General features: G+C 41.3%; 1 protein-coding gene across 1 annotated transcript; it reads left to right on the top strand.

The window, feature by feature from the left end:
- The first annotated feature begins 3,489 nt into the window (after window positions 1-3,489).
- Window positions 3,490-16,537, top strand: PARK7 (Parkinsonism associated deglycase). The gene is made up of 7 exons (XM_034753569.1): window positions 3,490-3,783; window positions 7,025-7,199; window positions 9,013-9,114; window positions 9,813-9,872; window positions 11,536-11,605; window positions 14,048-14,134; window positions 16,005-16,537. The coding sequence occupies exons 2-7, from the start codon at window positions 7,110-7,112 to the stop codon at window positions 16,163-16,165; spliced, it is 570 nt and encodes a 189-aa protein (XP_034609460.1). The 5' UTR covers window positions 3,490-3,783; window positions 7,025-7,109; the 3' UTR covers window positions 16,166-16,537.
- Window positions 16,538-16,628: the final 91 nt, after the last annotated feature.

Below are 16,628 nucleotides of genomic sequence, written 5' to 3'. Positions count from 1 at the left end.
TGACATGCTTATTACACATTATTTATTATTATTACACCTCTACCCCGATATAACACAACCTGATATAACACAAATTCGGATAGAACGTGGTAAAGCAGTGCTCTGTGGGGGGCGGGGCTGCACACTCTGGCGGATCAAAGCAAGTTCGATACAATGCGGTTTCACCTATAACACGGTAAGATTTTTTGGCTCCCAAAGACAGCGTTATATCGAGGTAGAGGTGTATTAATCATTACAGTATTTTTATTACATTATGAAAACAGTAACACTCTTCCAAGATCTCACTTTTGTAGCTTGTATCACTTTGAATAAGCCTGTTACAATACAAGACTCCTATGTTTCATCAAGGAGTATCAGATGTGAAACAGCATGAAGGTATTTAAGAAGCCAACTCAAAGAGTTCCTCCTACATAAGCATTCAGGTCTTGAGCAGTCCAGGCAAACAACGCACATTACAACAAAGCTTCAACTTGTTCTTCATCATAATTTTAAAAACAATACTAGCTGCCTATTTAATTTTAAAAAGAGCAAAAAATATCCACCTGCCTTTCCATTTCTTATAAGGAGTCTTGACATTTAAATCTCCTCAGTGTGATAGATATGCTTGCTTTGATCTGCTTAGCTCTTGGAAGTCCAGGGGCTTCGGGCTGCCAGGGATCCCTAAGGACAGTTTTGTCCGCCATTGGGGAATTTTTTCCTGAGAACCTCCTGTAACATTTCATGAGCCCCTAGGGGTTCACGAACCCCAGTTTGGGAACCACTGGTCTAAATCCATCCTCTTTGGGTCCCCCTTTCAGGTAGCTGAAAGCAGCTATCAAATCCCCCCTCATTCTTCTCTTCTGCAGACTAAACAATCCCAGTTCCTTCAGCCTCTCCTCATAAGTCATGTGCTCCAGCCCCCTAAGCATTTTTGTTGCCCTCTGCTGGACTCTTTCCAAATTTTCCTTCTTCCACACTACATCCTTCTTGTAGTGTGGGGCCCAAAACTGGACACAGTACTCCAGATGAGGCCTCAGCAATGTCCGATAGAGGGGAATGATCACGTCCCTCGATCTGCTGGCAATGCCCCTATTTATACAGCCCAAAATGCCATTAGCCTTCTTGGCAACAAGGGCACACTGTTGACTCATATCCAGCTTCTCGTCCACTGTAACCCCTAGGTCCTTTTCTGCAGAACTGCTGCCTAGCCATTCGGTCCCTAGTCTGTAGCAGTGCATGGGATTCTTCCATCCTAAGTGCAGGACTCTGCACTTGTCCTTGTTGAACCTCATCAGGTTTCTTTTGGCCCAATCCTCTAATTTGTCTAGGTCCCTCTGTATCCTATCCCTACCCTCCAGCATATCTATCACTCCTCCCAGTTTAGTATCATCTGCAAACTTGCTGAGGGTGCAGTCCACGCCATCCTCCAGATCATTAATGAAGATATTGAACAAAACCAGCCCCAGGACCAACTCTTGGGGCACTCCGCTTGATACCAGCTGCCAATTAGACATGGAGCCATTGATCACTACCCGCTGAGCCCGACGATCTAGCCAGCTTTCTATTCACCTTATAGTCCATTCATCCAGCCCATACTTCTTTAACTTGCTGGCAAGAATACAGTGGGAGACCGTATCAAAAGCTTTGCTAAAGTCAAGGAATAACACGTTCGCTTCTTTCCCCTCATCCACAGAGCCAGTTATCTCGTTATAGAAGGCAATTAGGTTAGTCAGGCATGACTTGTCCTTGGTGAATCCATGCTGACTGTTCCTGATCACTTTCCTCTCCTCTAAGTGCTTCAGAATTGATTCCTTGAGGACCTGCTCCATGATTTTTCCAGGAACTGAGGTGAGGCTGACTGGCCTGTAGTTCACCAGATCTTCCTCCTTCCCTTTTTTAAAGATGGGCACTACATTAGCCTTTTTCCAGTCATCCGGGACCTCCCCCAATCGCCATGAGTTTTCAAAGATAATGGCCAATGGCTCTGCAATCACATCCGCCAACTCCTTTAGCACCCTCGGACGCAGCACATCCGGCCCCATGGACTTGTGCTCGTCCAGCTTTTCGAAATAGTCCTGAACCACTTCTTTCTCCACAGAGGGCTGGTCACCTTCTCCCCATACTGTGCTGCCCAGTGCAGCAGTCTGGGAACTGACCTTGTTCGTGAAGACAGAGGCAAAAAAATCATTGAGTACATTAGCTTTTCCCACATCCTCATTCAGTAAGGGCCCCACACTTTCCTTGACTTTCTTGTTGCTAACATACCTAAAGAAACCCTTCTTGTTACTCATAACGTCCCTTGCTAGCTGCAATTCCAAGTGTGATTTGGCCTTCCTGATTTCACTCCTGCATGCCTGAGCAATATTTTTATACTCCTCCCTGGTCATTTGTCCAGTCTTCCACTTCTTGTAAGCTTCTTTTTTGTGTTTAAGATCAGCAAGGATTTCACTGTTAAGCCAAGCTGGTCGCCTGCCATATTTACTATTCTTTCTATACATCAGGATGGTTTGTTCCTGCAACCTCAGTAAGGATTCTTTAAAATACATCTCTCCTGGACTCCTTTCCCCGTCATGTTATTCTCCCAGGGGATTCCACCCATCAGTTCCCTGAGGGAGTTCATATTAGGAAAGGTAGGCATTGTCAGATACAGTTCTACTTATTTAGATAGACTTATCCTTGATGGTTCTTTGTGCATCCTCCTCTGTGTTTAGTATCAGAGGGGTAGCCGTGTTAGTCTGGATCTGTGAAAAGCAACAGAGGGTCCTGTGGCACCTTTAGGACTAACAGATGTATTGGAGCATAAGCTTTCGTGGGTGAATGCCCACTTCGTCAGACATCACCCACGAAAGCTTATGCTCCAATACCTCTGTGTTTACTGTCTCATTGGGTTTCTCATTTTTAATTCTAACTGGGAAAGGAGTTCTTTTGTGTGATTGGCTTGATGGCTGGGGCATTTGTCTTTTTGGCACATTCTCTGATAAAGATTAGCTGTATGTTGACAAGTTAAAAAGAGAAAATACTTCACTTGCACCACAGCTTATATGTTGTTTCCCATTTCCCCTAATTTCTGTCTACATATACATGAAATATAATAATAATAGTTGTAGTTAATATTTAGCCTGGTAAGTGCTTTATTCTTCGCATGTATTTTATTGTGCTGTGCTGAGATGTCTGTTCATAGGTACCTTTACATTGTATTAAATAAAATAAATGTTATCATCATTAGGGAAAGAGTATTTCCAAACCCTGACATAATTATGACTGATATAAGCATCAGTAAAATGCCTCCTCACTTCTGAGCAAAGGAGTGAAACATTTTCATTCCTTGTGCCAGATTTGTCTTAATTTGTCCTTTCTCCTCTTCCCAGCGTTTCATCTCTAGGTGTAATCTTCTACTTTTCTTCGGGCACTCGTTTTGATTCTTTTCCATGGAAATATTGGTGATTTGGAAGCCTGTAGTACTTAGTCAGGTTTCCTTATGACAGTACGTACCTTCCTTTCTGCTGTGTTTTGGCAAGAAATGGGTTAAGAAGAAGAGCCTGGGCTTTAGGGGGTGGTGTAGGGCTGTTCCGTTTAGCCTGGAGGGAGGACGGAGAACTTCCAGCAGAAATGATCGATATTGAACTATTTTAAAGCAAAATGCTGAATGACCCACGCATCTGCCAGAGCACGGCGAGGACGGGGAAGGTCTGAACGCACAGGCACTAGCACCAGGCGGCCTGCCAGCCCCGTGACAGCGGCGTGCTTCCTGCGGCAAGAGAGGCCGCTCCGGAGGGTAGCAGCCCCGGCCCGCCCGCCCCACAGGTAAGGGGCTGCGGGGGCGGCGGGCTCCCAGGCCGGGCCGGAGGGTCTCTTGGGCTCCTTCCCCGCCACTAGCCCGTTCTGGCCGCCCGCACTGTCCGAGCCGCTGCAGGCCGGGAGCGAGGCGGCGGCACGTAGCCCGTGGGACGCCAGGATGTGAGCCCGGATCCCGGCTGCGCTGCCAGGGGGTCTGGGGCCTGAACCAGCGGGAATGGGGCTGGGCTCCTTGTCTGCGACCTTGCAGGTTCAGGGCCTGACCCTCTGTCGTTTCAGCCGCATGCCTGTGGCGTCCAATCTCGTTAATATCTCTTCTTTCTGGCACTGTGGTCGTGATCACTCTGCAGTATATTTTGTGCTATTCCTCTTCCTATGTTTTGTTTATAAATTCTGAAAAATAATCGTGTGCATTCAAATGGCCCATCCCCTAAGTTTAAAAATAGCTGTTGGGACATAGATATTCTGTCTAGCTTGGCTGAGTTCATAAGCCACTAAAATGTATTTATTTTCTGGCTCACGTATAGTATTTTTCCCATCTGCATTTGGGTTCGTGCCTTAAAAGGACACCATCTTGTCCCCAGCTTTCTAGGGGCTACCTTTCCTATTTGCATCTGTCAGCAGTCATTGATCCCAGAAATGTGCATTTACCCATATAGGGAGGATGATCTTAATTTACTGGCTGCCACTGGAGTAGTAGGATGTGCCTGCACAAAATTGGCACCATAAGACTACAGAGGGAGCTGGATAATAGGAGATTTATTTGCCATGCATAGTCATCTGCTAAATCAAGGACTTGTTCTGAGTAACTTGGCTCTGCAATCTCCTTGAATAATGATTATTTTTATTCTGGTAGCACCCACAATGTGCTAGGCACTGTACACAAATGCCCACAGAGGAGGACATAGAGCTTACTCCAAAGAATTTACAGTCTCTGAAGATAAATGTATAAAGGGCAGAGAGGAGGAATACAAACAAAATGTGTACAGCTTCTATATTTAAGTCATGTGTATGTATACATGAATCATGCTTGACAACTCTTCAACCTATTAGTTAGCCAATTTCTTGTGAAAATGAGTTTTGCAGATTCTTATGGATCTTTTGAAGAAAAGTATCAACTCTTTTATTTTAGTACTCCCTTAGTCACACCGTGCCTGGAAGTTCTTGCTATGACTACATGAGTCAATTTACTTACTCAGTGGATTTGGTATTTAATTGGCAGAAAATAAAACTCCGTAACAAATTAGGAGTTACTATACTAGATTAGACCAGAGGTCCATTTACTGTAGTTTAGTATCGTGTCTCTTGACAGTGGCTGGATACCACATACTGTACTTCAAAGGAAGGTGCAGTGGACAATTATTCCCTAAATCTGCCTATAGGGGAAGCTTTTTCTTAATCCCATCAACTGGTGGCTGGTTTATGCCCTGAAACAGGAAGGTTTTATATCCCTCCTATTCTGTCTATTGTAACTGACCATTCTTATGCATATAAACTAATCTAAAAAATATTCTACTAAACTGTTGGCCTCAGTGGTATCTTGTGATAGTGAATTCCGTAGCAGAAGCATGCAATGTGTATTTTAAAAAAGTATTTTTATAGGCTCCTGTGTAAAGAGGTAATGGTAGTTAAGTCCATAGCAGAGTAGAGGAAGAGACAGTTCTTTGGCCACGTCTTTTGTGAATGTGTACAGAAAATGGCTTGTTGCTCACTAATTGCTGCTACTCCTGAAGAAATAGCAAAGCAGAGAACAATAAAATTAAGATTAACAAATCCTATTACCCCAGCCTCCAAATTTGTCTAGGTGACTGTGTGTAACATTTTTTTTCTTATAAAGAATGCCCAGACTGTATGTGCATTTTTGGGTGGAAACCCCCTTACTGGAAAAAAATCCCTGTTAAACAGAGTGGGTGAGTTGTGAAATGCCTCCATTCCCAGTGGTCATCAATGTTACCATCTTACAAGTGACTTTTGGGTCATCAGAAAGTTGTGTTTAACAAAAGATTTGTCACAAAAACATGAATTTAATATGTACTTTATGTGCCACTTAATATTCTTCATTTAGATTCTCTTGAAAATCTGGCTGCCCATTTAGTCTTAAATTTCTATTTTGGAGCCTAACTTTTTAAAAGAATCTTCCTTTGTTCTGTTCAGTCACTTCAGGGCAGTTTCCCCACCCTCCTCCCCACAGAGATTGGGAAATGCCAGAAAACATATTAATCAGACATGTGAAGACATAGGTAGAATCGTTACAAATCACAGGAAACTCCTCCTGCAGAAATTAAATACCAAATATGGGTTTAAAATCTAGTTAAACCCTTCTAATGAGAGTTGTAAACAAGACCTCAGGTGGGAGTCATAATCTCTCTCCCCATCTCTGTGGGTGTGCACTCTGAAAGCAAATCTGATGTTCACCTTAAACATTAACACTGGCAAATATATATTATGTAACATTCTTGATTAGACCAGGCTTCTCTTCCTATCTCTGGACTGATGCACTGTATCCTGTTGGACAAGTTGTTTAACCTTTCTGTGCCTTAGTTTCTCTGTGTAAAATAGTGGTGGCATAATTCACAGAATTGTGACTGTTTTGAGATCCTTTCGATTAAACATGGTATAGAAGTGCAAAACAGTATTATTCTGTGGTGCATTTTGCTATTGGGCAACATTTGAATAAGGCACAAGAATTGCCTCTTTAAGAAGAGGCTTTTATTGTAAATAATCTGTTCGAAACAAAATGATCTAGGTCCTTCATAAATTTCTTATGATGCAGTATGGTAGAAATAATGGCTTCTTACAAAACTCAATCACCACCTCATGATGAAGTCTAGGGCAGTGGTTCTCAACCAGGGATCCGGGACCCCCTAGGGGTCCTTGAGCAGGTTTCAGGGGGGCCTCCAAGCAGGGCCAGCATTAGACTTGCTGGGGCCCAGGGGAGAAAGCCAAAGCCCCACTGCATGGGGCTGAAGCCCAGGTCCCTGATCCCCGCCACCCAGAGTGGGAGCTGAAGCCTGAACAATGTAGCTTCGTGGGGGCCCCTGTGGCATGGGGCCCAGGCAATTGCCCTGCTTGTTATCCCCTAACACTGGCCCTGGCTTTTACATGCAGAAAACCAGTTATTGTGGCGAAGGTGTGCCATGGAGTTTTTATAGCAGTTATGCGCGGGGTGGGGGGCTCAGAAAGAAAAAGGTTGAGAACCTCTGCTCCAGAGGATTTGCTTTCTAACAGTCTCTTTTTGTTCCTTGAGCAGACTATTTGCTCTGTGGACTCTGGAAGCTTCAGCGTAGCGGTGGGGCCCAGTGAAAATCAGAAGTACACCTTAAAGCTATTAAAACATGGCCTCAAAAAGAGCCTTAGTGATTCTGGCTAAAGGAGCAGAGGAGATGGAAACGGTTATCCCCACTGATGTCATGAGAAGGGCTGGAGTGAGTATGAAAACCACTAGAACTTTTTATGACCATTTGTTGAAACCAAAAGTATTCTCACCTTGAATCAGTGATGGAGAGATTGTTTTATTCAGTGGCCTCCTGGATGAACATGCACCTGGGCCCTTTTATTTGTGGCGTGAAAGACAAATGCTCACTCATCCACAAGTACTCATTGCTGCAGAATATGAATTCATAGATTCAATAGGCCATAAAATGCACCTTTTAGAAAAAGCATCCAATCTTGATTTAGAAATTGTCAGTGATGGAGATTCAACCATTGGAACAATTTACCAAGGGTTGTGGTGAATTACTCTCATTGGAAGTAAGGCGTAAATTTATATCAATCTGAATCTGGCTAGCTCCATTTTCCAGATATTGGATTGTGTTACATCTTTTTCTGATAGATTGAGGAGCCCATTATCAAATATTTTTTCCCAAGGTAGGTACTTACAGATTGCAATCAAGTCACACCTTAACCTTCTCTTTGTTAAGATAGATTCAAGTAGCTCAATCTATTTATTGTTATAAAGCATCTTTTCTAATCCTTTAATTGTTCTTGTGGGTCTACTCTGAGCCCTCTCCAATTTATCAACATCCTCGTGAATTGTGGACACTAGAACTGGACACAGTATTCCAGGAGTAGTCACAGCAGTGCCAAATACAGATGTAAAATCACCTCTCTGCTCCTACTCAAGATTCCCCTGTTTGTGCAATCAGATTGCATTAACCCTTTTGACCACAGCGTTGCACTGGGTGGGATTATCCACCACTGCCCCAATATCTTTTTCAGAGTCGCTGCTCCCCAGGTTGGAGTCTCCCATTGTGTAAGTATGGCCACATTCTTTGTTCCTAGATGTATTCATTTACATTTAGCCATATTAAAATGAATGTGTTCCAAACAATGTAAAGACATTTAAGTTGTGAACCTAGCAGTGACTAGGGCAGGTTTTTAGGTGTTTATCATCCCCTCAAAATATGTGCAACTCCTGTGTTAGTGGGGAGAGTTTTCTTTTTTTCTTGGGAAGACTAGACCCCTTTGTACACATCAAGCTAATGACCTTGATCATCTCACTCAAATCTCTCCTTGAAGCTCTGCTTTCATCTAGCAGTTTTCACTTACTACCCTTAGAGTGCTCCCTATTTATCACCTGTGCACCTGCAAGTATAGCCAATAATCCGATCTTGATCAGGTGCAAGAGTGATAAATAAGATTTAAAAATAAAAACTGCAAAGTGAGAATTTAAATGACCAGAACCCCAAATCTGTGCACATGAAACAGCCAAAATAAAATCCTACCTTTCCCCTTCTTTTTCATTCCATTACTTTGTTCACTCTCTTGTCCTGGTGCTCCTTGGGGCACAGGTCTTTCCTTATTTTATACCTACAGAGTTCTGTGCATATCTATGGAACTGTGACCAAGTAGTAGCTGAGAGTAAGGAGTCTGGAGCTGAATAAACAGATTTAGAGAGTGTCCTGTGCACCAGGCCCAAATTGATAATGGATCATTTAGCAGCCTCCTTAATCTGACACTACTTTAATCTAGAAACCTGTGGAATGCTGGATTATGTGATACATCTGTTAGACCTTCCAGATTCAAATAACTAATCTTACTGCAGGTACTTTTCATTTAATTTTACTTTTGAGGTGGGAAACTTTTGGTTTTAGTCTGATTCTCTACAGCTTCTACTATTGCTTGGTTTAAATAATCTTTTAAACAAAATACACTTCTGCTTACTATTTCAGAATTGTCATCTGCATCCCCTTAAAGCAGTGCATTTTCCTGTTGTAATGGTTTCTGTTTTTCTGTCAGATCAAGGTGACTATTGCAGGTCTAACAGGAAAAGATCCAGTGCAGTGTAGCCGAGATGTCTTCATTTGTCCTGATGCCAGTTTAGAAGATGCCAGAAAAGAGGTTTGTCATACTGACTTAGCATAATGCTTTACAGGACCTTCTTCACAGGTTCACAGTGGACTTGGAAGGTTATTAGTAACACCCAGTTTGACTGATTGCAGCAGCATTGCACGAACCCAGAGATACATAATTTAATTCTCTCCCTTCAAGTGTTGTCCTGCAACACAGTATCTTAGTTTTGCACAATTTTTAACATTCTGTCCAGGTATTTGACTTGGTAAAATGTTTAACTCCGAGCTTTACTGTGCATGTTACCCAGACTCTCTGACAAAATAGCATAATTGGGAACAACAGAAAGTTTCTGTTCAGGAAGGAAGTGCTGCTTAGGGAGCTTTGCAGCATAGCACCTATCAGCACATTGCAGAGCTGTCAATCACACTCTGGAGCACTTCAACTCCCCCATCCACAAAGACTTATTGTGTAGGCAAAGTTTGCTTCAAAACAAGTTTCTCCAGCAGTTCTTGGCCTGGTGTACGGAAAACGAAACAGTGTTTTTCTAGTAGCTCCATTAGGTGAAATATTTTGGTCGCTCATCAGACCTCCTTTTGAGTAAAGAGCCTTTTAGAAGCAGAAAAGTTAGAATTCCTCTGCTTCTCATTTTGGTATGTTTTAACAGTCATAAAGACAAACTCCTGAGTGAACTTGTATGCTCTTCTCCTGTAGAATTCTGCTAAGTAAGCATTTCTTTCTTTGTTTAGGGGCCTTATGATGTGGTGGTCCTGCCAGGTGGTAACCTAGGAGCTCAAAATTTGTCCGAGGTAAAATCATAAAACCTGAAGATAATTCAAAGGCCTGCCCATCTGTCTGTAAGTGTTGCTTATATTCTCCGGCTACTGCAGCAAATTCAATCCAACATTTAACAAAAAAAAAAAAAAAAAAGTAAGCTGTACAGCTGCAGTCTTAGCCGGCGTTCTCCCGTGTAAAGCGGTGACGGACTTGTCGTGTGGAGATGCGACGTGTTGCTGTAAACGATCATTGAACCGGATATGAAGTATTTTGATGCCATAAGAAATTAGGAATTGCCGTACTGGATCCAATTTAAGGTTCATCTAGTCTGGTATCCTGTCTAGCAGTGGCCAGTAACATCTCCTTTAGTGGAAGATATAAAAACTAGGGCTGTCGATTAATCACAGTTAACTCACGCGATTTAACTCAAAAAAAAAAAAATTAATCGCGATTAATCAGTTTTAATTGCACTGTTAAATAACAGAATACCAATTGAAATATGTTGGATGTTTTTCTACATTTCCAAATATATTGATTTCAATTACAACACAGAATACAAAGTGTACAGCGCTCACTTTCTATTATTATTTTTATTACAAATACTGGCATCTGACTCAGATGATGAAAGTGAACATACGTCAATCTGCACTGCTTTGGATTGTTATCGAGCAGAACTCATCATCAGCATGGACGCATGTCCTCTGGAATGGTGGTTGAAGCATGAAGGGAGATATGAATCTTTAGCGCATCTGGCATATAAATATCTTGCAACACTGACTACAACAGTGCCATGCGAATGCCTGTTCTCACTTTCAGGTGACATTGTAAACTAGAAGCGGGCAGCATTATCTCCTACAAATGTAAATAAACTTGTTTGTCTGAGCAATTGGCTGAACAAGAAGTAGAACTGAGAGAACTTGTAGGCTCTAAAGTTTTACATTCTTTTATTTTTGAATGCAATTATTTTTTGTACATAATTCTACATTTGTACGTTCAGCTTTCATGATAAAGAGATTGCACTACAGTACTTGTATGAGGTGAATTAAAAAATACTATTTTTGTTTTTTTTTACAGCAAAAATATTTGTAATAAAAAATAAATATAAAGTGAGCCCTGTGTTCTGTGTTGTAATTGAAATCAATATATTTGAAAATGTAGAAAACATCCAAAAATATTTAAATGGTATTCTATTATTATTTAACAGTACAATTAATAGCAATTAATTTTTTTAATCACTTGACGGCCCTAATAAAAAACCCTCATTAAGCAGATGTGGAATAATTTAACCTAGCAAATTGATCTCGTTGTCTCTCATAGGTAACAATTGGCTTAAGCCCGGAAGCATGAAGTTTAATATAACTTCCAAAATGTTACTTATGTTGATAACGCTGGATATTCTTAATATCCAGTCTCATTTTGAATCATGTTGAGTTCTTGGCTTCAGCTACTTCCTGTGGCAAAAGTTCAATCACATGTTGTGGGAAAAAGCATTTCCTTTATTGGTTTTGAATTTTCCACCTTTTGATTGACTGTTCCTTGTCTCATAAACTAAAACAAAAATTCCTGATCTACTTTCCCTACATAATTAACTATTTTCTGTATTTATTACCGACAGTGCAGCATGAGTTGTGGGTGGGTTTTTTTTGTTTTGGTTTTTTAAATAATTACTTACTGTTATATCATTTCTTTGTGCAGTCTCCTGCTGTGAAAGACATTTTAGTGGACCAGGAGAACAGAAAAGGCCTAATTGCTGCCATTTGTGCAGGTACAGTAACGAACTATCTCGTATTGTAACCTACTCGGCTGCTTTAAAGGGTTGTCTGGGCAGCTACGTCCTCTAGCAAACTCTTTCAGTACTGTTGTGTCTCAGTAGCTCAGTAGCAAGAGTAAATGTAACATGCATAAAGTTCAAATGAAGGGGGGAGAGGAGCTATAATCTAACACGAGGCACTCTGTAAAACAGCGTGAAGCTTAACTACAAGTTGCCAGCACTCCTGATTCCGCCTCTTCTTGTCAAAGTTACTGGTGTGGGGTTAGCTGCTGTGAAATGCAATATATAGGTCCCTACCAAATCCACGGCCATGAAAAACACATCACAGCCATGAAATCTGGTCTTCTGTGTATTTTTTAGCCTCTACTATACAGATTTCATGGGGGAAACCAGTGTTTTTCAAACTGGGGGTCCCAACCCAAAAGCGGGTCACGGGGGAGTCACAAGGTTATTGTAGGGGGGTCATTGTATTGTCGACCTTACTTTTGCACTGCCTTCAGAGTTGGGTGGTTGGAGAGTGGCAGCTATTGGCCAGGCACCCAGCTCTGAAGGCTGTGCCGTGCCAGCAGAAGCACAGAAGTAAGAGTGGCAATACCATACCATGCCATTACTTCTGCGCTGCTGCTGGCGGTGGCTCTGCCTTCAGAGCTGGGCTCCCAGCCAAGAGTAGCTGCTGTCCAGCTGCCAAGCTCTGAAGAAAGCACTGCCACCAGCAGCAGCGCAGAAGTAAGGATGGCAATACCATGACACCCCTACAATAACCTTGTAACCTCCCCACAACACCTTTTTGGGTGTTGGGACCTTTTTGGGACCTCTACAGTTACAACACCATGAACTTTCAGATTTAAATATCTGAAATTGTGAAATTTATGATTTTTTAAAAAAATCCTATGACCATGAAATTGACCAAAATGGACCGTGAATTTGGTAAGGTGCTAGCAGTATATTAGGGTGTTCTATAAAATATGTGCTTACGCTAGGAGTCTCTCTGCTAGGAGCTATGTGCTGGCAGTACACAGTCGATATAAATTTCTTAGACATAAAATAATCCCCTCTGTTGCCCTTTAGTTTTGGAAGAAAAATTGTAAATATAAGATTACAGGTTCACCATTCCTCATCCACATGGCAATGGTAACGATCATTATTCTGGCCTGGCCTGGCTGCCTAGACAGACTGCATGATCAGGTATCTTATTCATTGCTTTATAAAGTGCTTTGAGGTGTCTGAGATATAAAAAGCCAGCTCTACCAGCTGGACTCTAGCCGAAGTGGTCGGGAGAAGGCTTTGATAAGTGATTTCCTTCTGCCCATTGACTTGTATAAAATGTATTTATTTAGTCTAGTCATATGCATTTTTGGAATGCCTCTTTCACTTTTGTTTCTGATACATCTTTGCTCTTTTGAGTGCTGTGGAAGTATACGTCTGATACGTCTTTGCTCATTTAATTTGCTATCACTAGATTTTTCTGATGGCTTAGCCCAGGGACCTGCAGAGTTCTGAATTTCCTCACACTTGAGGGATAGTAGTTTTCTATTTATCCTCCTGCTTTTGCTACAAACAATCAATATGAACTTTGAACAGTTCTGTAAAGGAAACCTTTCATAATAATGGAAGTTCACTTGAAAAGAGTCACTGATTTAATTATAACTGTTTGCAAAGCAAATTTCTAGCTGAATAACACAAAAGTTGTTTCTTTCCTGGAACTGGCCCATGAATGAGTCAAACTTGAACAACTAACAGAAACTGGTAAATTAGGCAAATATTATTTTCTGGAATTCCCATAATGGTTTTTTCCAGGTCATTTGTTATATAACTTTCTGCCACATTCCTTCCTCAATTTAGTTCAAATGGGAAGTGTTATCTCCTCTAAATGCTGTTATTACAAATAAAAAAGTTACAGCTGCTAGCCCATGATTTGGCTAAGATATTGTATGTTAATACCCTTCCTTGGGCACTTGGCACACAGATGACTATCAACTGTGAGGTTTTCCCCAGAATATTTGTAATTAATCCTTATTAGCAGGTCTCTGTTCAGTGTCACATTCTGCCTCTTTTCCCCAAGTTAAGCAGATATCCTATCAGTATGACTGACTTGTTGTAGAAGATGGGAGTCAAATACAGTGATCACTTAATCTGCAAGACAATAGTTTTTATTCAAAGATTTAGAACTAAATAACTTTCTGGTTTTTGATATACGTTCTCTCCCATGGGGGATTGATTTTTGTTTAAAGGAAATGTAGGACACCATGTATCTGTATCTCTCTGTTGGGGCCTTGCATTTACTCTTATAGTTCTCATGTGGGCCTAGACTGTGTATGCATCCATGCTAGGCCTCTCCTGGGATTTTGTGAGGCTCGTTCTTTGAATGTTTGTTGACAAGTACTTGTCTCCTATGGAGTTTACACTAGTGACAGGCTCACTTTGTATTACTTGCAGGTCCCACTGCCCTGATGGCACATGGGATCGGGTTTGGGAGGAAAGTTACAACACACCCTTTGGCCAAAGATAAAATGATGAAAGGAGGTAGGTATAATTATTAAAAGGCAAATGGAGGTGTTAAACTTTTAGCATTTGTCTGTCCTGAATACTGTGGAGGAAATGGATCCACAGACCCATGCCCTTCAGTATTAACACTGGCCAGAAAGAAGGGTGGTGGGGGGAGGAGAACCTCAACAAAATACTTCTAGGAGCATTTTCCTCTGCTACTTGAGGCCTGCCAGCTTTCCCCTTTCTGAATTCTTATCTAAAAAAACCCAGCAACCAAACTGAAATGGTACCCTTCTTACCTTCCAGAAACCCTAGCTGTCAAAGATTGATATTTTTCTCCTATAGCAAAGTGCTGGGATTTGGGGAAAGCATGTCATGCACGTTTCTCATTTCACTTTCTCACCATGAAATGGAAGGAGTGGGAGAGAGTATAGCAGAAAAGGGGAAATATGGAGGTGGGAAGGGTATCTACCACTTCCCTCCCAGAGGGAGCTTGAAAATCTCCTAACAGCAAGTTTATAGAGGCATTCTGTGATTTCTAGAAATACCCTGAGAATTAAGAGGCACACTAAATCTTTCTCAGAGCTGATGGTTTTTGTTATCAGGATATATATTGGTTTGGGGTAAGTATAAACTTATTAGACTTTAAAAAGTGACAAAGAGTCCTGTGGCACCTTATAGACTAACAGACATATTGGAGCATAAGCTTTCGTGGGTGAATACCCTCTTCATCACATGCATCTGACGAAGTGGGTATTCACCCATGAAAGCTTATGCTCCAATACGTCTGTTAGTCTATAAGGTGCCACAGTACTCTTTGTCGCCTTTTACAGATCCAGACTAACACGGCTACCCCTCTGATACTTATTAGACTTTGTCACTCTGGGATAGTCTTTTGTTTTATTTTCCTTATTGACTAGTGTTGCAAATTCATACATCACTATAGCGCTGATTAAAATATTACCTGGTGTCCTGTCTAAGTACAATAAGTTATAGTCCTGGTCAATTTGAACCATGTCCCTTCCTCCTCCTACAATGGGGTCCAGGTAAGGTCATAGTCTTCCATCTGGCACTAGCTGTTGGCTTCTCCAACCTGGGATTCGTTTCCAAGGTGAGGCTTAGTGGCATGTTTTCACCTGGAGCCAATAATGGCCACTAATTCCTAAATTCTTAAGAATAATGGCCTATGCTGGAAAGATGACCTGCTTTATGCCAACATTCAATATGGACTTTGAACTGGAGCTAGCACTACTATTGCTAAGGGCCACATACAAGATATACATCCCTTTCACCTCATTGCCTTGCAGTATCAAAGCCATTCCCTTCACAGACAGTATGAAGTGGATACGTGAACCTTTGTGAGGGATTGCAGATTTAAATGGAAATCACTGTAGCAGATTCTATTGTGTAATATGATGAATTTCCAAGACCCTATCTAAACGCATAGTGTAATACATCAGAGCTTTCACAAAAAGCTGATAGGTTTGCAAGCCACAGGCATTAATTAATGAAGCACATACTGTCTTAATTAGCAGTACAAGTGTTGTCCGCTCTTGGGGGAGAAGGAGAAGGGTACTGGGAGGTTTTTATTGTGGGTTTTTCTTAAAGCACTAACCATAAGCATGTGATTGGGAGAGATTCGCAGCTTTTATTTAAAAAAAAATCCTAGCCTCATGATAATAAACAAAAGCTTTAAAGATTTGAAAGCCAGAAGTTAGAGAGAACACAAAATGTATTTTTAAAAAATCTCATGATTTTGGTGGACCTGACTCATGATTTTTGAACACTTGGGGCTAACAGTACTGTGTAGTATAGCAGGTCTGGAAGCATTTGCTAAATTGCTACTGGAGTTGTGCATGAGCTGCATCAACGTGAACGTTTTCTGTGTTCTGTTTTCCTCTTTAAGAACACTACAAGTACTCTGAAAGCCGTGTGGAAAAAGATGGGAACTTTCTCACCAGCCGTGGTCCTGGCACCAGCTTTGAGTTTGGCCTGGCTATTGTTGAAATACTGATGGGGAAGGAAGTGGCTGATCAAGTGAAGGCTCCTCTTATATTGAAAGATTAGTACAAAAATCTTGATGAAGGGGAGGAGAGGGAGAACACAAACTGAGATGGAAAGTTTCTTGTTTCTCTTCTTAAGAATAATCAAAAAGCTATGTTCTGCATCAAATATATTTGTGAGGTGAACTCGTTTAGCACAACATTGATGTGACTAGCAGTCACGCTTATATTAGGAACTGGAATAATTCACAGGCCAATGGTTTTTGTTCTTAAAGAAGCTGACTTAAATGGATCTGGTAGCTAATGAATCTTCTGCCCTAGAAAGATCTGTGAATGTAAACAATAGTGTTATCCGTTTAATAGTTTTTGTTCATCTGATTCTGAAGCTTGTTTGCTTGCTTAAATAAAAAGGAAAGGAAATCTGTTAAAAAGTGGATTGCTGCTTGTGTTTTGTTTCATTTTTGAAACTATGCCAGAATTTCTATTACCAGTTTGGTTAGCAATGTTGTGATCTTAATTTCCATAGA

Source organism: Trachemys scripta, chromosome 19, assembly GCF_013100865.1.
Source record: "Trachemys scripta elegans isolate TJP31775 chromosome 19, CAS_Tse_1.0, whole genome shotgun sequence".
Lineage (NCBI taxonomy): Eukaryota > Metazoa > Chordata > Testudines > Emydidae > Trachemys > Trachemys scripta.
The sequence above is the reverse complement of the archived record's forward strand: the minus strand, read 5'-3'. Positions and strand labels throughout refer to the sequence as shown.